This window comes from Urocampus carinirostris, chromosome 5, assembly GCF_059441175.1.
Source record: "Urocampus carinirostris isolate Australia breed hairy pipefish chromosome 5, RoL_Ucar_1.0, whole genome shotgun sequence".
Classification (NCBI taxonomy): Eukaryota; Metazoa; Chordata; class Actinopteri; order Syngnathiformes; family Syngnathidae; genus Urocampus; species Urocampus carinirostris.
Window position 1 is genome coordinate 13,736,771 of NC_142353.1, and position 21,186 is coordinate 13,757,956.

Below are 21,186 nucleotides of genomic sequence, written 5' to 3' on the forward strand. Positions count from 1 at the left end.
AAGGCCATTAAAAAGGAATGAAAATTACATTGGGAATTTTAAAACATGATGAAGTATTGACAGAACAGATGTAAGAAATTAGAGTTAATATAGGTCAAGGAATACAAAATATGGCTAGTGAAAATCAACAGATTTTTAAAAATCCACCTTTGCCCTGTGAAGCCAGCAGGTGAACTCGTTGTGCAGGTATCTCAATAAAAGTGATTACAAATTAACAGAGGCAGGTTCTGAATTTGACATTTGAGGATTATGTTGTTCTGTTATTGCACTTTGCCCTCTCACTGACATTTTTTTGCTTTCACATTGACCAACCTTTAGAATATAAGATCTTCAAGATCACCAAATGGGCCTCAATTGTGCAGATAACTGCACAAAACGACTTGAATTGAAGTTAAATCAGATAGGGCTTTTTAAAAGGGAAAAAATATGGAATCCAACCTTCAACTCTGCTGATGAAAAAAAAACATCTGTTTGTCAATTGGTCATATTTAATTTCACTAATGTTTACAATCTATCAGGCTGCTTCATGGCACCACGAGATGTGAAAATAATGATAAAAAAAACACCACAACTCACAAAGGGTTTCACCGTTGCTAATATTTACCATATAGTTGGAGATGTAAATTGAAACAAAATTATTTTTTTTAATCCAGCAAAATGGTTCAGTAGTACTGTGTGTGTTATGCTACCAAAAATGTTCTACGTTTGATCTCTCGAAGTCGGCAAAATGCTACACAGTGCCAACAATAATATACACAGCATTGTAGATAACAGATGCTTGAAGATTTAACATAACCAATCAAAGGTTGCCACAGGGTTCCAGAAATAGGCGCTATACTCTCAAAAAAAAAAACAACATAAAAAGGAATCCAATTTCATTTTTTAAGTAAATTCTTTAAATGGATCCTCTGTTCAACTCATTATGTGGCTAATATTTATGCAAGTATGGATCACTGGGGTCATAAAATAACTCTAGCCACTATTTTTGATAAGGTGATAATATTTTTAGACATCAGCTAATTGCATAACGATAAAACTAGAAATAAACATGACATCCTCCGGGTTGCTGATAATTGGGTCACAATTAACACATTGTCTGTCCAGTCTGGCACTAAATTCTATTTTTGGGTCTTAAACACCATTAAAAAGACTTTGTAAGCCATAGGAGGAAAATTAAACCCAGAGGTCAGACATCAAGTGGGATCTGGCAGAGGATGTTTGAGACAACTTGGCTGTGTTCAGAGGTTGTAAGGCGATGGCATTGGTCTTACATTTAATGGACTATTAAAGGGGGCAATAGCAGGAGTCAGGAGGCAGATCTACTTACACTGAGATCCAGTGACACCTTTGCCTTAGTATCAGATAACAAACGCCTGATGCAGCAAACAAAAGGGCGACCATGACTGGAGTAGTGTTTTCATGTTCAGAATTATTTTGAAAACATCTTAGAAATATGCTTAACACGAGTTACAATGTGTGAGGATTGGAGAGCGTAAGACTTGTTCAAGTCAGTTTGCCAAATACTTCTAGAAACAAATTTTACAATCAGAAACAGCTGACTATAAGAGGTTAGAATAACTGCCTGCTTCAGCTATGTCAGGTGTGGTCTGACAGAGCAGAGGTCTGTGGTCTGCAATGGATTGCAGTAATTAACCAACAACCAATAATACCCAGTCTACAGACTTTTGCGTGACAAGGACACCCTGATATTTTCGTTTTTCCCTTAAACTTTCAGAAAAGTAAGACATTTGGAATCTACAGTACGTCACAAAAGTGAGTACAACCCTCACATTTCTGCAGATTTCATTATAACGTTTAATAGAGCATCACTGAAGAAACATTACTCCGACACAATGAAAAGTAATATCAACTAACAAAGACCATGGCTTACTGGAAAGATATCCTCTGGTCTGAAGAGATAAAGATGAATTATTTGGCTCATATGGTGTGAATCAATTGTGGCGGCAACCAGGTGAGGTGTACAAACATGTTTGTGCTGTGACTAAAGTCATGCATGGTGTTAGGAATGTCATGGTTTGGGGCTGGAATTGTGCAGCTGGAATTGTGGAGTTGCATTCCATTGGGGAAAAAACACAAACTCGAGTATGAACTGTGAAATACTGGAGCAGAGAATAATTCCCCCTCTTCCCTCCCTCCAGAAACTGGGTCGCAGGGCAATGTTCTAGCCTGACAATTTCCCCAAAAACACTTCCAAGATGACCAAGACTTTTCTAAAGGGGAAAGTGTACAAGGGATGATGGATTGGGCAAGCAGGTTTCCAGATCTAAATCCAATGGAACATCTTTGGGGCATCCCCAAGTGGAAGGCGGAGAAGCATGGTGAAATCCATGGCCAGGAGGATTAAAGTTGTTCTGCATAATCATCGTGGCCACACAAAATATTGAACTTCAGGAACTTTTACTTAAGGGTGTACTCTCTTTTGTTACCAGGGGTTTAGCTAGTAATGGCTCTGTTTTGAGTCTTGGGAGACAATAAATTGTCACCGCTATACAAGCTTTACACAGACGTACTGCACATCCTAATTAACCCTTAAGAGTGTTATTGGCTTTAGCATACTTTTATTTAACTATGTATTTATCCATCTATCTATTTATTTATCTATTTTTTTTATCCGTCTATAAATTTATTTATGTATTTATTTATTTAGATAGAGAGAATTAATTTGATAGATAAGTTGTTTGTTAAAAGGGTTAATTAAATTGATCAATAAAATAACAAAAGAGGGATAAAGAAACTTAATAGGTGAATAATCTCCCACAGACAGAAATAAGAGTCTTGTCATGTTAATGTTATAGTTCTGTGTTAGTGTACGTTTATTTATGTATTTATGGAATTTTCCATCTATTTATCCATCTATTTATGTATTTATCCATGTATTTATTTATTCATTTGGATAGGGGGAATTAATTTTATGTATAAATTGTTTGTGAAAAGGGTCAATTAAATTGATCTATGAAATATTAAGAGGGATAATGAAACTGGATAGGTGGATCATTTCTCACAGGACATTTTGATAATCCCTTACAAACAGAAATAATAGTGTCACCATGGTAATGTTGTAGCTTGGTTTTAGTGTTGTTTTTATTTCTTTTCTTTTTTTCAGAAAGAGCGGATTAGTGTGATGTATCAGTTGTTGGTTAAACGGGATCGATCAAATAGTAAATAGGAGGATAATTAAACATAATTAAAAAATAGTTTCCCAATGCACATCTTGATTATCATAGACAGAAAAAAAGGAGTAAAACCATTTATGCCATAGTTTGGTTTTATTGTCGTTTGTATTTATTTATTTGTTCAGATAGAGGGGATGTATTTGATGCATCAGTCATTAATTAAAATGGTTCATTAAAAGGAATCAAGAAAATACTAAAATAGGGATAATGAAACAAGATATGGAAACATATTTCCACAGGACATTTTCATTGTCCCTCACAGACAGAAATAAGAGTATCACCATGTTAATGTTATAGTTTGGTTTTAGAGCAGTTTTTATTTATGTATTCGTGGATTTATCAATCAATTTATACATCCATATATTTATGTATTAATTCATGTATTTATTTATTTTATTTATTTGGATAGAGATGATTAATTTTATGTATAAGTTGTTTGTTAAAAGGGTTAATTAAATTGATCTATACAATATTAAAAGGGGGATAATTAAACATGATAGTTTCCCACTGCACATCTTGATTATCATAGACAGAAAAAGGAGTTATACCATTTACGTCATAGTTTGGTTTTATTGTCGTTTTTATTTATTTTTTTGTTCGGATAGAGGAGATGTATTTGATGCATCAGTCAATAGTTAAAATAGTTCATTAAAAGGAGTAGCTCAGGAGGTAGAGCGCTCGTCTTGGGATCAAGGGATCCCAGTTCGAATCCCGGCTTGTCCGTGTTACATGTCGAAGTGTCCTTGGGTAAGACACTGAACCCCTAATAACCCCAATAAGCAAGTTAGCGTCTTACATGGCTGCAATACAAGGCCGCTATTGGGAAATGTCACATCACACAGAGTGACTCAGTTAAAAATTTAGGTGTCATATTTGACCCTGAACTATCCTTTGAGATGCATGTAAAACAAATTACTAGAACTGCCTTCTTCCATCTTCGCAACATTGCTAAAATCCGTTCAATACTGTCTCAGTCTGATGCGGAAACATTAATTCATGCATTTGTTACCTCCCGTCTCGATTACTGCAATGCACTACTCTCCGGTCTCCCGAAGTCCAGAATCAAGTCTCTTCAGCTAGTACAAAATGCCGCAGCGAGGCTCTTAACCAGGACAAAAAAGTACGATCACATAACACCGATTTTGGCTAACCTGCATTGGCTCCCAGTTAGCCAAAGATGTGACTTCAAAGTTCTCTTAGTATTGTACAAAATCATACATGGACTTGCTCCCTCTTATCTTTCAGATCTGATCTGCCACTATGTCCCGGGCCGAAGCCTACGATCTGAGAGTGCTGGTCTTCTGATGATCCCGAGAGCAAAGAAGTCTTCTGCTGGTTCGAGAGCGTTCTCCATCCGGGCACCGGTGCTGTGGAATGCTCTTCCCCCTGAGATTCGATCTGCAACCTCAGTGGAAATGTTTAAATCTAAACTTAAAACTCACTTCTACTCCATTGCATACGAATAACCTACTCCTCTTGTCGGTTGAAAATAGTTTGTGTAATATAGTGTAACAATCTGTGAAGCCCTTTGAGGCTCTTCGTGATTTAGGGCTATACAAATAAAAATGACTTGACTTGACTTGACTTGAAATGTGAAGCGCACTGTAAAGCGCTTTGGGAAGTCATTGACTTGAAAAGCGCTATATAAATGCAGATCATTTCATTATTAAAAAGCCGATAATGAAACTGGTAATGGAAATATATTTCCATATATATTCCACCAAATGTAATATCACAGAGTGAGTCAGTCAAAAATGTAAGTGTCATATTTGACCCCGATCTGTCCTTTCAAACACACGTTAAGAATATTACTAGAACAACTTTTTTCCATCTTTGCAACATTGCTAAAATTCGCCCTATGCTGTGGAGAGTATAATTCATGCGTTTGTTACCTCCCGTCTCGATTACTGTAATGCACTACTCTCCGGTCTCCAGAAGTCCAAAGTCAAGAGCGTTCAGCTGGTACAAAATGCTGCAGCGAGGCTTTTAACTAAGACGAGAAAGTTTGATCACATTACCCTGATCTTAGTTAACCTGCATTGGCTCTCTGTTAGCTTAAGATGTGATTTTAAGTTGGTATACAAAATCATGCATGGACATGCTCCCACATATCTTTCAGATTTAATTTCCCCCTATGTTCCGGTCCGGAGCCTTCGCTCTGAAAATGCTGGTCTACTAATGATCCCAAGAGCCAGGAAGAGATCCGCAGGTTCGAGAGCGTTCTCCATTCGGGCCCCGGTGCTGTTGAATGCTCTTCCCCCTGAGATTTGATCTGCATCCTCAGTGGAAATGTTTAAATCTAAGCTTAAAACACACTTCTATTCTATAGCATATGAATAACCTATATTTTCTGATGACAATATCTGTGTATTATTTGCCCTCATGTATGTTTTAGATCAGGGGATGGTGTCATAATAGTCAGTGGTTCGCAATAATCTGTGGTCTGTGTATCCCTTTGATATTCTTAGTGATTAAGGGCTATACAAATATACATGACTTGGACATTCTCATTATCCCTCACATACAGAATTAAGAGTGTCACCATGTTAAGGTTATAGTTTGGTTTTAGAGCAGTTTTTATTCAGTAATTTATTTATTCAGATAAAGGGGATTGATATAATGTATCAATTTATAATTTCTACAGTTAATTGGAAGGGAGTAATGATTCATCAAAATAAGGATTGTGAAACTGGTTAGGTGAAAAATGTTCCACTACACATTTTGATAATCCCTCGCAGACAAAAATGAAAGCGTCACTATTTTGATATTATAATTTGTTTTTATGTTCGTTTGGTTGTACCTGCTCTGCAGGGGGCACCTGAGCCACAGGTGTTGTATATGACTGGATTAATAACAACATAGTTCCCAATTGTTACAACAAACCTCAACCCTGCTCATTGTTTAAATTGTGGCCCAAATAAACGAGTACATGTTTGATCTTACATTAAGGAATGTAACATCAATATTGACTCAGAACGAGAATGAAACAAGCTAGCTGGGTAAGCTAGTAGAAGTCAGTACGACATTAAAATGAGGATATTATCATAATTTGTAACAAGGGCCGCGTTTGTGACACTTAAAGCGTATTTCTGACGCGCGACGGGACGCGTTGTCGCCGAAGGGTAAGCGGCTGTCATCTCGGAAGAAAACGGCCACGTTGTTGTGGCTGTCAACTGGCCGCCTGACAGCGAGAGTTAGCCAGCTAGCCAGCTGAGGCGATTCATGACATGCCTTAACGTCAATGCAACTGGCTCCATGACTGTTAGGAGTACCCAGTGTTGTTGTCCCCCCTGTATTGCTTTTTTACCTGTAATATGACAGCAGTCCGTTACTGAGGACGAACCAGCGTCGCTGGTAGCCCTTCAGATAGTTGGTCCATTTAAAAAGCCAGCCCCGGTAAGTATCCGAGCCTGCCACCGCCGTTGCCGCTGGCGGGGCAGCGCCAGAAGCGGGCGCCGAGCCCTTCCGAAGCTCGCTCATCCTTCGCTAAGTCGGCTAAAGGTTGACGAAAAGGCGAGGCGGAAACAAGAGTCCCGTCTGGGAGAGAGCCTTAGAGAGCCGCGTGTTTGTCCCGTACTCCCTTTCACATGACGCCGGTGTTTGCTCTGGCAACAGTCTGGAGGGGGCGACGACCAATGATGGAGTCACTTTCCTCGTTTTTAGTTTGCAATGTCATTTACCTGTTACGTCTGACTGTATGTACACGTTGATTAATTCAAATGCATCATAAATACATCTAAAGACATCTTGTTTCAGACCAATGTATTGAGTGCAAGTGTGGGAAAACTACCTCCCGCGGGCCACACACGGCCCGTCGTGCTTTTGCATCCGCCCCACCAACAAAAAATGATCAAAATGTAATGACAATATATACAGGGTTGGGTAGGGTTACTTTAAATGGATTACTTTCAATTACTTTTGGATTACTCCAATACCAAATATGCTAATAAAAGACAAAAGAAACTAAATATGAATAAAATTATGACTCACAACACGCGGTAAGCTGTCTCTCCTGGCTTTGATCTCTTTGATCTCCGGCAAAACTAACATAAAATGCGACAGAAACAAAATGAAAATAAATCCAAACAGCTTGCCAACATAATTTTTGCCGTTCCATGTATTCCGTTACTCCCCAAGCCTGCACCAAAATTAGTATTTTTATTCATATTAGGTTTCTTTTGTCTTTTATTAGCATATTTGGTATTGGAGTAATCCAAAAGTAATTGAAAGTAATCCAGTTAAAGTAACCCTACCAAACCCTGAATATATACAATATTAAATAAAGTATTACAAATAAAAAAAGAATATTCGGTTCCAACTTTGTCTATATTTTCATTTTGTGTTTCTAAAATACTACTACAGACACTACAAAAATGTGACAAAAATTACTACAAAACTAAGTATCAAATTTCGTCCTTAAACAGGAACTTAATATATTATTTTTCTTCAATTCTGAAAAGAAAAAATACAATAGGAATACTACTACAGTAATACTTTCATAAGAAAACACTACTAAAAAAATATTACAACAGCAATACTACAATAATACAACCAAAGTAATATAAGAAAAATACTACAAAAATTCAACAGAAATAGAACAATAGTACCACCATAGGCTAACTTCAAAAATGTCTATACTGAAATACTACATATAATGCAATACAACTACAGTAATACTGTAATAGAAAAAAATACAACTACAGAAATATTATGACAGAAATACTAAAACAATACAAATAATAATAATAATTTCCTTGTATTGTCATTCTGTGTAACAATGTACACAGAACGAAATGTCGATTGCACCTGACCCGATGCAGCCGCAGCCAAGAGAGGGCGCCGCCGACCACTTTTTAAGTCTTAGGAATGACTCGGCCGGGGCGCGAACCCGAACCTCCCAGTCTCAAAGCGGGCGCCTTACCATCTAGGCTACTGAGCTGGTAATGGTCATGCTGGGACTGAGGACCGCTCCCAAAGAAGACCTTCAGTGCTCTTCAGCTGAGTTGGTTTACGGTCAAGTGCTGCGGGTGCCAGGTGATTTCATCCCAGACCCAACGACACCCTGGGCTGCATCCAGGGAGAAGTCCATCTTGCAGGGCACTGCGGGAGCGTTTGTGCCTATCCCCACATCGCGACACGACAGGCCAGTTTCACGGGTTCCCTCCAACCTGCGCTCGGCTGGTTTTGTTTTCATTCGCCACGATGCCCACCGCGGACCATTGCGCCCTCCTTATGATGGACCATTTAAGGTCCTGCAGCATGGCGACAAGACCATGGTCGTGGACATTGGTGGTAGGCCAGAGACTGTCTCCGTGGACAGGGTTAAGCCTGCCCACATGGATATGTCCAAGCCATTGGAACTGGCCCAAGCCCCACGGCGCGGCCGTGCTCCTGCGGCACGACCCTCCGGTCCCGTGGGTACCCACTCTGACCCTCCGCCCCCAGCAACTGTGGGCTTTCCAACTGAGTCCACAAGCTCTCACCCCCCCGCTGTTCAGGGTAGCTTATCGACCCAGTCCCAGTAATACTAAGAATTAGTTCACATATACCACACACATCTTCAATGGCAATTTCACAAAAATATGACAGAAATACTACATAAACACAACTGCAGTAATATTACAAAAATATTTTAAAGAAACAATAAAAATACCACTCTGGTGATACTATAGTACAAAAATACAAGGATAGAAATATTACATCATAAATACTACAAAAATAAGAATAAATGTAGTAATACTAAAAAATACTACCAAAAATCTGAAACGGAATTACTACCATGGAAATATTACGAAAATACTACTGGAGAAATACTACAGAAACATTCCAAAAGTAAAACTACGGTAAGACTCCAAAAGTACGACAGAATTACTACAAAAAAATGATTGCATAATGACAACAAAATACTACAAAAATACAATGACAGTAATACAACAAAATTAAATATCAAATAAATGCTTAAAACGGGTACCTCGTATGTTAGTTTGCTTTAATTGTGAGTGTTTCAAAACTAATTTGATGAAACTATTGTATTTTTAAAAAACAAATATCGGTAAATATAATATAGATGTCTGCATGTATATTCTTGAATGAAAACTACACTTTTGGATATGTTTCCAGGATCGCCCCCTGGGGCAAAACAATTAACCCCATGCCCAATGACCACTCCAAATAGTTGCCCACCTCTGGTTAAGTGTATTTTCACTTGAATACATCCAGTCACTTGTACCACTCTGGTGATACTATAGTACAAAAACACAAGGATAGAAATATTACATCATAAATACTACAAAAATAAGAATAAATGTAGCAATACTAAAAAATACTACCAAAAATCTGAAATGGAATTACTGCAAAAAAACTACCAAAATAAAACGGTAATATGGCGCTCTCTTGTGTCATAATTTGGATGTGCTGGAACCCGCAGCACAAGTGAAAAGACCAATTGAATCGTACTTTATTTACAAAGCACCTTTCAAGCAATGAATTGGCACTCAAAGTGCTTTATGAAAACATTTAGCTTAAAATGGGGAAATAAAAATTGTTTTTCATCACCTAGCCACCTGATACACAAAATATACAAACACTGTTCAAGTGCTTTATTGTACGTTTTGAGTTGTTGAGAGAATGTTTCCCGGTGTACTGGATTGTATTTTTTTTGTCCAGCTTCTCTCATTATTCCTCCATGGTGTTTTGAGGTTTTTGACTATATGGTTTCCCCATGTCAAGTCAAATCATGTTTATTTGTATACCCCTTAATCACAAGGAGTCTCAAAGGGCTGCACATACCACAGATTATCTCAAACCACAGACTATTATTACGCTATCCCCGGATCTATAACCTACATGAGGGCAAGGAACAACGCAAAACGTCAACATGAGGAAAATGAAGAAACCTAGAGAAGGGACTACAAAGGAGGTAATCCCTCTTTGAGGATGATCAGGCCAAAATGGATGTTGCATTAATAAATAATACACAGATATTGTGTCATGATTGCCGATTCGGGGCACCTGCAACTGCCCCGTTGGCGCGAACAGCCCTGAGCGCTGATTGGTTCCCTGACTCCTTTTAAAACCCCGACCTCCAAGAATAAGATGTCAGACCGTCTGCAAACCTATGCTTTAAGCTAGGCAAGCTCTGTACCTTCTGACATTCTCTCTGTTTTCTCCTGTCTGATACCTGTCGCTGACCTGTTTCTGGACCCGTTTTTGCCCTGCTCTTCCCTCCCGGCCATCGACCTGTTTTGCCCTCTTTCCTGCCTGATGCCTGTTGCCAACCTCTTTTCTAGACTTGTTACCGCCCTTGCACCACCCGTCCCAGCTATTGACCAGTTTTCCCGCTGCCTACGACTATGCTCGCTCGACACGGAAGTGCCACTTCCGCGTTCCTGCCATAAGCTACCCGTGTCCGTTAATCATCATGGAAGCAAGCACTGCTCTTTCTTTATCAATAAAACTGAGTAAAACGAACGTTATTGGGTCCTGTCTCCGTTTCTGGATTGTGACATATTGTCAACATGAAATATAGGTTATTCATAAGCTATAGAATATTAGTGTGTTTTAAGCCTAGATTTAAACAGTTCCTCTGAAGTTGCAGATCGAATCTCAGAGCGCAGAGCATTCCACAACATCGGGGCCCGAATGGAGAATGCTCTCGAACCTGCTGTTCTCTTCTTAACTCTTGGGATCACTAGTAGACCAGCATTCTCAGAGCGAAGGCTCCAGAACAGAAATTATTTCCGAAAGATATGAGGGAAGTGGATATGATATGAGGGAGGTGGGGCTACATTTTCGAGTGCTGACATTGGATTTCTCTTTAAATTTTCAAACACAAAATCACAGGGTGCGGATGAAACGTCAGCTATTTAAAAGTGGCTAATATTTGCAAATATGCAAGATGCCACCTCAATTGTCTGGCTTGTAAACTTAACAGCAAGCTAGATATATTTAAGCGAGAATGAGAAATACATTTGCCATTTTAGGACAGAATGCCAATAGGCGAAAAAAAAATCGTTTTAATATATAATATACAGTGGAACCTCGGTTTTCGAACGCCTCTCAGTTCGAACAAATCGGTTCTCGACCAAAAATTTCGAGAAATTCTTGCTTCGCTTTTCGTTCCAAAAATCGGAGTTCGAACGCCGGTACGCTAGGGTGCGACGCTAGGGTGCGACGCTAGGGGGCGACGCTGAGCGGCGTACGAGTGTAGATTGCCCCCACCCCTTGTGAAGAACTGTTGTCACGGCAACGCGCACTCCTTTTCTGTTTTCGTTTTTCAAAAGCGGTGAAGGGAGTGTTTTAACCCCTAATTATGCCTCGGAAGAAGGTTGGTGCAAGCAGCAAAGTTGCTACAGGTGAAAAAAGAGGAGTAGTACATACAACTATTGCATTTAAGAAAGAAATAATAGCAAAATATGAATAAGGTGTGCGAGTTTCCCTTCTTTCAGGAATACAGCATGGCTTCTGCCGACCGGTAAGAAATCCTATTCAGAATTCTTTTCTTTATCCTTTAACCGCTCACCACTTGTTGTGGAGACCCGGGTGCTAAATGACATGTAAATGACCTGATTTTTTTATTTTTACACGTTCATGTTAGCGTAATCTTTCGTACGGAAGATTACGCTAACGCGAACGTACGATTAGCCTGGGTTAGCTTTACGTTAAATATTCAAGATAAACATTCAGGGTGTTGGAACGGATTAAAACAATTTTACATTACTTTTAATGGGAAAAAACAGCTTCGGTTATCGTACAAATCGATTTTCGTACAAAGGAATGGAACGGATTATGGTCGAGAACCGAGGTTCCACTGTAATATTGAATAAATGAATTGAAATAGTCATTCTTTTATGAATTTACTGCAATAAAGTTTTGGCGCACTTGAGGAACAGTACTCACAAACCCAGAACGTTCTATTTTATTTGTGATCATGAAATAAAAACGTCAATGGAACTGCTCCTCCAGTGCCAGGTTTTACAGTCTCATTTTCTCGTCTCTCACATTTGACATCCATTTTTTTTTTTTCATTTCGATGTTACAGCAACCAGATGATGAAAGTCCTGTATCTGAGTCTGATCAAGATGCTTCTGCTTCTACTGGTGACCAATAAAACCAATACTATCTGTTTTGTGTGGGGGAGCAAACCACAAACAACAACAGTCAATGGACTGTCCTAAAGTTGCTTGTCTTACCAGCAGTACTGTGTGGACCAAATAGCTGACCAGAATATTTGCTTTAAGAAATAACTAGTGCATTAATGAATGTGTTATGAACCTGAATCAAATAATTTCGATGAGCAACAATGAACACCTGTTTTTATTCATCTTTATCGCCACTTACTGCTGATCAACTAAATGTTGTCTGAAGTCTACAAGCTATAGACATAGCCGTGATTGTTTGGATAGGACGTGGGACCATCAATAACTATTGTCGGTCGGTCAATAAAAAATGATTCTTAATCAGAATAGACTGTTGGCAATAATTTGGGCAGATCCATCCATCCATTCATGATCTGCACCGTTTATCCTCAGCAGGGTTGCCGTAGCCCATCCCAGCTATTTTCGGGCAGTGGGCAGGGGACACCCTCAACTGGTTGCCAGCCAGTTGCAGGGAACACAGAGGCAGACGACTCACCCGCACATTCACACCTAAGGACAAATTGGACCGGCCAATTAATCTGACATGCATGTTTTTAGAATGTAGGAGAAAACCGGGAATGTCTAAAGGAAACCCAGGCAAGCACGGGGAGAACATGCAAACCCCGCAGTGGAAGTCTGGTAGCTGGATTTGAAACTAATGACTGTGCCACGGACACGCTTACCACTCAGCTGCCGGTGGGCAAATTCAATACGGCACTAATCACAGTGGTCCTTCACGATAATCTGATAAGAGAGTAAATTCCTGCAAAGATGGGTTGAAATGTTTATTTTTTTTTCTACAAATGGTTTGGAAATTACACTACACTCAAATACTATACGAGTAAGCGAGAGTATAACTGATTTACAGTTATCTGTATACTTTCCACTAGATGGCAGTATTGGAAAAGTTCTATCACACCGTGTTGATATGCACAGTACATAGGGCTGAAAAGTTGCAAATGCCGTCCCCAAAGGCATTCAATTCATCACGACAAAACATCACATGAATAAAATAGTAAAACGAATGCACTTCGTTGAAAAACTGTAGCCCTTTTTATTTGGAAACACACAGTCAATCTGATGAGAACTCATGCTACACGCAGTTGCTGCTACATGTATTTTTCAATTTGAAATAGAAAACTAAAACTACTAAAACAGCAATCTACCCTGACAGAAGGATACACACTCCATTACGAGCTTGTGCTCCCACGTGCCAGGGTAAAACAATCACTCCACTCCGCAACACACAACACAATCAAGTGTTACAAGAAAAATAATTTCACAATATCACATTTTCACATCAGTGCAATTAAAACCTGACCTGTTGGATCGAGTACCAACAATAGCATGCAAGTCAATTACTCAAGAAATCCCTCTGAAGCGAATCTAGCCTTCCAAGGTTCTGTGCAGCCATATTCTCATATTCATCACATAACTTATAGAAAACCTTTATTCCAGTTTTCTCTATCCGGAACACACTTGTGTGATTTTTGGATGACGTCGTGGAGCTATGCTGCAGCATTTTTAAATACGCTTACATGAGTTTAACCGATTGATTTTAACCATAATGCAATGCCACTGTCACTCAGGTGGAATTTTATTGCTCCTTTTTTGGACAAAGCTTTGGGCATCTGTTCCTCATTTGCTTGTCCTGTCCTTTAGCTTGCTTGAATGTCAGTGCTCAAGCAAGCCACTTTCTCTCCTCACTCACCCAAAACAAAAACCCGCATGCGGTGCCTTTACTGATGCCTCTGCAGACCCGCTTTCCCCCCGTGGTAATGTATTCACCAATATCAAAAGGAGTAAGGTGGGGGGTTCCTACACTACATCACGCTTAGGGACTGCAGCATTTCCACTGCGTGACAACTATACGACACCTTTCGTCTAAACTAACATAATCACACAGTAGGTGGGGTAATGAGGGGAAATGAAAAAAAAATGTCAGTTATTTATTCTTAGCTACCTTATGGGATCTAGACACCTATTAGTATCTGAACCTGGAGCTGTTCGTCCCTGTCTTCTTTTCTATTCACAACTCCTCCCATTAACTGATATTCAAAGGGAAGACTCAACAAATATTGCTCCCTCTTTCTGGAAACTCACAAATTGACTTGCTAGCAAGTAGATGCCAAGGCAGAGAAGTAAGAGTCTGACACCTGAGTGTCAATGCTATACAAGGCCTGTTGTGTCATACACTACCGTTTCAAAGTTTGGGGTTGCTTACAAGTGTCCTTAATTTTTAAGGAAAAGCACTGTTTTTTACTCTTTAATGAAGATAGTATGAAACTAATAACAAATACACCCCCATACGTTGTTAACACGGTGAATTGCTATTTTAGCTGCAAATAGAATTTGTGCATGGGTGTATGGAGACCATATTCTAGCAACCGGCAGTCCAGTGTTCTAGGAGTACATAGTGTTTGCCTTAGATGGCTAACGGATGATTAAAAAAAATCATTGCGCTTTGATGTTATTACAGTTGAAAACAGTTTAACTGGTTAGAAAAGCTATACAACTGATGATTGCGGCGCGCATGAACACAGCGGCTCACAGCTCTTCAGCTAAAGAAATAAACCTTCCTTTGAGCTCAGAATGGCCAAAAACAGCGATCATTCGTGCGATAATCCACAGTCTATCCTTGTCCTAAGAAATACAGGCAAGTCCATGCTATAAATTGCCAAGAAACAGAAGATCTCCTACAGCGGTGTGTACTACTCCCATCAGAAAACAGCACAAACAGGCTCTAAATAGAGTACATTAGAAAGAGAAGTGGGAGGCACAATCAAGCCGACCTGTTTCTGGACCCGTTGAGCTGAGGACAAGTACATTGGGGTCTCTAGTTTACGAAATAGACACCTTAATCGTCCTCAACTATCAGCTTGGTAAAATAGTAACCACAAAACAACAGTGTCAACATCTACAGTGAAGAGGTGACTCCAAGATGCTGGCCTTTAAGGCGAAGTAGCAAAGAAAACGCCATATCTGAGACTGCCAAAAACTGAAGAGGTTAATATGGGTAAGAGAACACATTGGACGATTCATTTAATAAAAAGTGTGACTTTTTCATGGAATACACAAAATTGTCTGAGGGACCCCAAACTTTTGAATGGTAGTGCATGTTGACTGCTTTTACTTCTCCCAAAAATGCAACCGGGAAGCTGTCGGGAAAAAAAGGTTTGGTGTCAGAGCAGTTTGCAAGAACTCTCGTTTTGTAAAATCAGCTCAGAAAAGCAGGAGGCCACAGGGTATTTAGTTTCCAGCCGTTTCGATCAAGATCAAGAAGTCCTTTGCCCCCCTAGTGCTGGGGCGAGGGGGGTCACATGACAGCGCAGCGGTTCCTTTGCAACGCCCCCTGCAGGCGAATGGAGGTGTGGTTCTGCCGCAGGCCTCGTGCCACGGCGATGCCCAGCAGCTCCTTGAAGAGCAGCACCACGTGCCAGTTGAACTTGGCCGAGCATTCCACGTAGCCACACTTCCACGTCTTCTTAACCAGGACTGACACGGCCCTTCGAGGCATGAAGCGATGCCGCTGCAAGTCTCTTTTGTTGCCCACCACCAGGATGGGCACCTCGCTGCTGCTGCCTTCCCTGCAAATGTTGACACGAGTGCGTTAGCGCGTGGGTACTGCTGATTGTGTGCAAAATGAGCTATTTGCAGCTTTAACCAGGGTTTCTTCTGAGGTCTGAGGGGGCGGAGTGGAGGATTACAGCTCATGGGCTCTGCTGGGGTGCTAAGGGTGCGGAGGGCCGAGCACACCACACTTTGCAGCCCTGCTTGCAAGCAATATGGAGTGTGAAAAGAAATGGCGAGTGAGTGGTAAGCATAAATTAGTGTGTGGGGGGTGTTTTCAGGGCACCATTGCGGAGTGTTATTATAAACATCTCCCAGATGCAATGTCAAGCGTGAACAAACACACTTGGGTCAAAAATGGACCAATATACTACTTTGATCAAATTGCTCCAAATCAATGGGGTATTTTTAAGGGACAGCGTGTATTATTTACTCACTAGATGTCGCTGTACTGTGAAGCGTAACCGAAAATGAGTCGTAATCAACACATGGAAGAACACAATCTACTCAGACTCAAAGTGGCCAGAAAGCACAATATTCACTTTAATTTTTTGCCCAGCCTTTCGTAATACTCGTAGCAGCAAGGTGGTGGATAATTATGTCAGCTCTCTCTAGGTGAGGCTCACGTTTTTTTAAATAGGTGCAGAATTTTCACTCTTTTGAGTGTTTAAACATGCCTGTTTTTATGATAGTTTGTGTCTTTTTCAAATCTCTATATATTTTTTTCCAATTAATTTAGGTTTTTGTACCACTAGGGTGCACTGAACATACACTGTCGTTTTTATATCTTTTTTTACAAAATTCAACTTCTTTGTATATACAATTATGCAAATTATTATTTACCAATCTAAAGTAACATTTTTTATATAAATTCATGACATATTTAAAAAATTCTGAAGTACCCTTTTTTAAAGCTATTTGAGTTTATGCTTAAAGACAAACAAAAGAAATGCTGAATCCAGAAGTCCCGCTTATTTCTGACAAAAACAGCAACCAGATGATGAAGGGGCTGTATCTGAGTCAAATCGGGAGGCTTCTCCTGGTTCTGTTAAGCATGTGAACCAGTGGTATCTATTTCATGTGCGGGAGCAAACCCCTACCCAAAAAAAAAAAACAGCAGGGGAGAGATGGGCCTCGCGAGACTGTACTTACCCAAGACACACCACAGAAAGTGGTTGCCTAAAGATCCAGGTGGTAAAAGGATCGGTGAATGGTGAACAGTAAAGTAAAACATCAACAAAACCCGTGTATCTATAAATGTGGCCGTCAGAGGAAGAATATTGAACACCTTTTGTTTGTACAACTATTATGTGGGTTGTTTGAAAAAAATTACCAGTTCCTGGAGAAAGGTGGAGGATACAACCACATTACTTAAGTCATTATGAACAAACGACCCAATCTTGGAGCAATTTTAAAAGAAATGACGATTTGAGGGTATTTCAAACGAATAGACCACATTTCTGGGTTGTTTTAAGCAAATTACTGTTTTTTTTTCTTTATTTGTTCATGTGGTGTTTTATATAAAAAAAACGTTTTTTCATTTTGTTTTGCACTAGACCAAAATTGTTGGGGGTGGTTTGAAAACAAAGGAAAACAATCAGCAGGGGGTCTGTGTAAAACAACCCAGGTAACGTCAAATTGACTCAAGATAGATAGATAGATAGATAGATATATACTTTATTCATCCCCGTAGGGAAATTCACACTTCCAGCAGTCTACCCCGTTGTTTATTAACAGATTAACATGATGCCCGAGGGTGCTTGTAGCGGAGTGGATGACGTCACGCCAGTCCAAAAGTTCGACATTCCTGCGGCAGATGGAAATCTTTCCTTTGTGAAAATCCTGGGATTCACCACCTCGTGCAAGTCCGTCTCCTCTCCGATTCCCCCCGGCTTTCATGTCTCTGTTTAGCGACGTTGAAGCCGGATTTCTCCAGGTGGCTCCGGGTGGCTACACGTTAGCGTCCGGAATGCTAAACGTGAGCCACGTTTCCGCAAAATACAGCAACTGCGCTCCCTGTGCGCTTCGATGTTTTCAAAAAGCACTCGATGATCTTATTTGGTCGTGAGTTCGCATTTACCATGATTACGGATGGTACCGAAGACTTATAACGCGAAGCGCTTCGCTAGCTTCGGCTTTTCTTCCACCATGGGCCCCTTCATCACGAGTAGTATTTGGTCCATTTTCGACCCAAATTTCATCATTTTTGACCCCACTTTTTATAGTGCTGATAGACCAAGTAAAAGAATAGAGAAGGTGCCCTGTCAAATAACCAAATACGGTAAAAAAAATGGTTTGGTATAAAAGTATGAGGCACTGAGGGCGAAGTGTTAAACTTGGGATTGGTTTAATTTCCACAAAATAACAGTGAATGTTTAAAAGTTTGGTTCTTTTGTGTCCAGGGACATTTTGCAAACAAGTCCAAGATTACCTGTAGCTATGCAATAATTTTATTTTTATTTTTTTTGCTAAAAAAAAAAATCACTAAACCGACAAACTAAAGAGACTCAAAAATATGTACTCCTGGTTAGGTATTTTCTCAGTCCAAATTAAAGATAAGAAAGTGTGTGCAAGACACTAAAGGTCAGGAGATAATAGGAATGACATTGATTGCATTAGAAGGCAATTCCCGTGTTATATTGTGAGGTGCCTGGATTGAAGAGTCTTTCTGTATGTAATCTTTCATAAAGTCTGTGTATATCGTAAGTAACAAATAAGTCTTCAAAATAAACAATTTACTTAACTGTAATGTAGATCAACAGTATTCTTAACATTATTTACGTAATTTTTCATGGATATGTTCATTCAAGAAATTCAAGAGAGAAATATATTTAATTTCATAAAGCTCAATTAATAACTATAAAATGTGAAATTTTTCCTACAATTCAAAGTAGTTTTTCAGCCTGCGTCATTAGTAATTGAGCAGGAGATCTCGATCTGTTCATTTTATTAAAACAAGTGAAACACGTTATCTAGGGAACAATTTGTGTAATACAATTTTAGTTAGTTTTTAGACTAGAGTGCATGAAAGCCCATTACAGGCAGGTGCAGTTCAAACTACTTGTCTCATAAGGCTTAATAAGGCCTTCTCTTTGTTACAATGTGCCTCTTTTATGACAAAAGACTGGCAGATTAGCACATCTGACAGGACAGATGGCGTGCCAGCTCAACACACAGCAACACGCACTTTAGGACATCAACAGAATGATTCTACCACCCTGAGGTGAAATTTTATAAGATGTGAAAAACACATTGCCGTAATCACACCACATTTCTCTTTTGGCTGGCAGTATACAAAAATCTCCGAGAGCAAAACAAATTGGCACCAGAGCATGACGACATGGCTTTATGCCAGTAAAATAATGGTAAACATAATAATTTTCTCTTTTTAACTGATGTTGAGAGTATGAGTTTTCCACCCAAATGAACTTTGATTTTTTTACATCTGTCACAGCAGTATATGTATTAAACAATGAATGTTTACAATCATTCATCATGCTGGATTTTATAGCGCTACCGCAATACAGACCATAAACTTTCATATTATCACAAGCACAGTCAGGCTCGGTCAATGGGTTATACGGGGGCATTCTAGTCATGTGCCAGCGCAGAAAACGAAGCCAGCCATTACACTTTTAAAAATGTATGCACTTTCCCACTGCCAAGTATTATCTCTGTTTCACTTTGTCAATTTGCCACATCTGCTGTCCATTACCAGAAGAAATATGATTTAAATGTCATCTTTGAATCTCCAGTCACATTTGAGTCCTCTCAGATGCACTAATGGAAGAATAAAATGTTATTACCAAACTGTCAGTATGCTGAAGGGATTAAAAGATATAGGAGTACTGCATCTTATCCATCAATGTCAAACTGACACAAAGGTGTTTATTGTTCACTTTGGTGTCTCGCCGATGCAATCATATAGTGTATTGTTGTTTCAAGACATTGTGATGTCATTGTAAATATAGTTCCATAGTTACGAGCTAAGCATGTGCAGTGCCGACCATACCTGTGTTCTACTATCTGCTGCCTGATCATCTTCACATATTCGAAACTCTCCACGCAGCAGATGTCGTAGACCAGGATGTAGGCGTTGGCGTTGCGGACGCCTCGGCATCGCAAATCAAGCCACTCCTAGAATACATGATTGCACAAATAATGCTTGATTATTAGTCATGGGCCTGGATAAAACATGTTTTTACAGTATCTCACAAACCTGAGTACACCGCTTGCATTTTTGCAGAGCCTGTGGTATATTGTTTAATAGTCAGGGTTGGGTCAGGTTACTTTAATTGGATTACTTTCAATTACTTTTGGATTACTCCAATACCAAATATGCTAATAAAAGACAAAAGAAACTAAATATGAATAAAATTACTCAATTTTGTGCAACGCCCAATATGGCACACCATGGCAAGGAACTCCCTGGGTACCTTAAAAAAAGAATTGTGGCATTAGGACTGGCCAAGGCTATAAGAAGATTGCTGTATGGCTGTAATTGTTTTTCCCACGCCGAAAAATGTGTCAAATAAGCAAGCAGTCGGTTAAAACTCAAAAAATATTTCCAATAGGTTTATTTATTTGTTTATTTATTTATTTATTTTAATGTCCACATTTGATGATTAGTTAGTTAGTTAGATTATAAACCTGTATATAGAGAACAATTTAATGTTGGGATTTTTTTATTTAAATACCGTATTTTCTGCACTATAAGGCGCACCTAAAAGCCTTTATTTTTTCAAAAGCTGACCATTCGCCTTATAATACAGTGCGCCTTATTTATGGAACAAAATTAATTCGCTAAGTCTTGCAACTAACTTGTAGCCGCCGACTAGATTTTCCCCCGAACACCAAGTAGTCCGCGGTGTATGCTGGGATTTATTTAATGTGTCAATCATCATTTGAATGGATCACTATTGGCTAAAGTTATTCGGAGGTCAAGGGGAGGATCCTTTTTATCATTTACAGGCTGGCATTGGCTTGAACGGCAAAACAAAGCCCGCAATTGGCCAAAAAAGACGTGTCAATCATCAGTTGAATCGATCACTATTGGCTAAAGTTATTCGGAGGTCAAGGGGCGGATCCTTTTTATCATTTACAGGCTGGCATTGGCTTGGACGGCAAAACAAAGCCTGCAATTGGCCGAAAAAGATGAATGCGTATAGCACGTCGCTGACGGCATAGAGAAAGCATTTTTTTCTATTCTGTATTTGCAAATATTTTATTCTCCTGGATTTACTACCCTCATGGATATAAGAGGACATTGGCTGCACATTATTATG

The 21,186-nt window shown here is 39.5% G+C and overlaps 2 protein-coding genes across 3 annotated transcripts in view; both read right to left on the bottom strand.

Annotated features, from left to right (window-relative positions):
* The window catches only part of osbp2b (oxysterol binding protein 2b), a 52,449-nt gene extending 45,641 nt beyond the window's left edge, over positions 1-6,808 (bottom strand). For both annotated transcript variants that reach the window (XM_088335839.1, XM_088335838.1), the window contains exon 1: positions 6,502-6,808. In XM_088335839.1, coding sequence (XP_088191965.1) covers positions 6,502-6,674 — 173 coding nt within the window. In that variant the 5' untranslated portion in view covers positions 6,675-6,808. The remainder of the gene's footprint in view (positions 1-6,501) is intronic.
* A 6,553-nt stretch (positions 6,809-13,361) lies between these two features.
* Positions 13,362-21,186, bottom strand: part of rasl10a (RAS-like, family 10, member A) — a 37,658-nt gene continuing 29,833 nt past the window's right edge. The window contains exons 3-4 of the mRNA XM_088335840.1: positions 19,914-20,038; positions 13,362-15,918 (exon numbers count right to left, since the gene is read on the bottom strand). Of these exons, the coding sequence (XP_088191966.1) occupies positions 15,648-15,918; positions 19,914-20,038 (396 nt within the window). The 3' untranslated portion in view covers positions 13,362-15,647. The remainder of the gene's footprint in view (positions 15,919-19,913; positions 20,039-21,186) is intronic.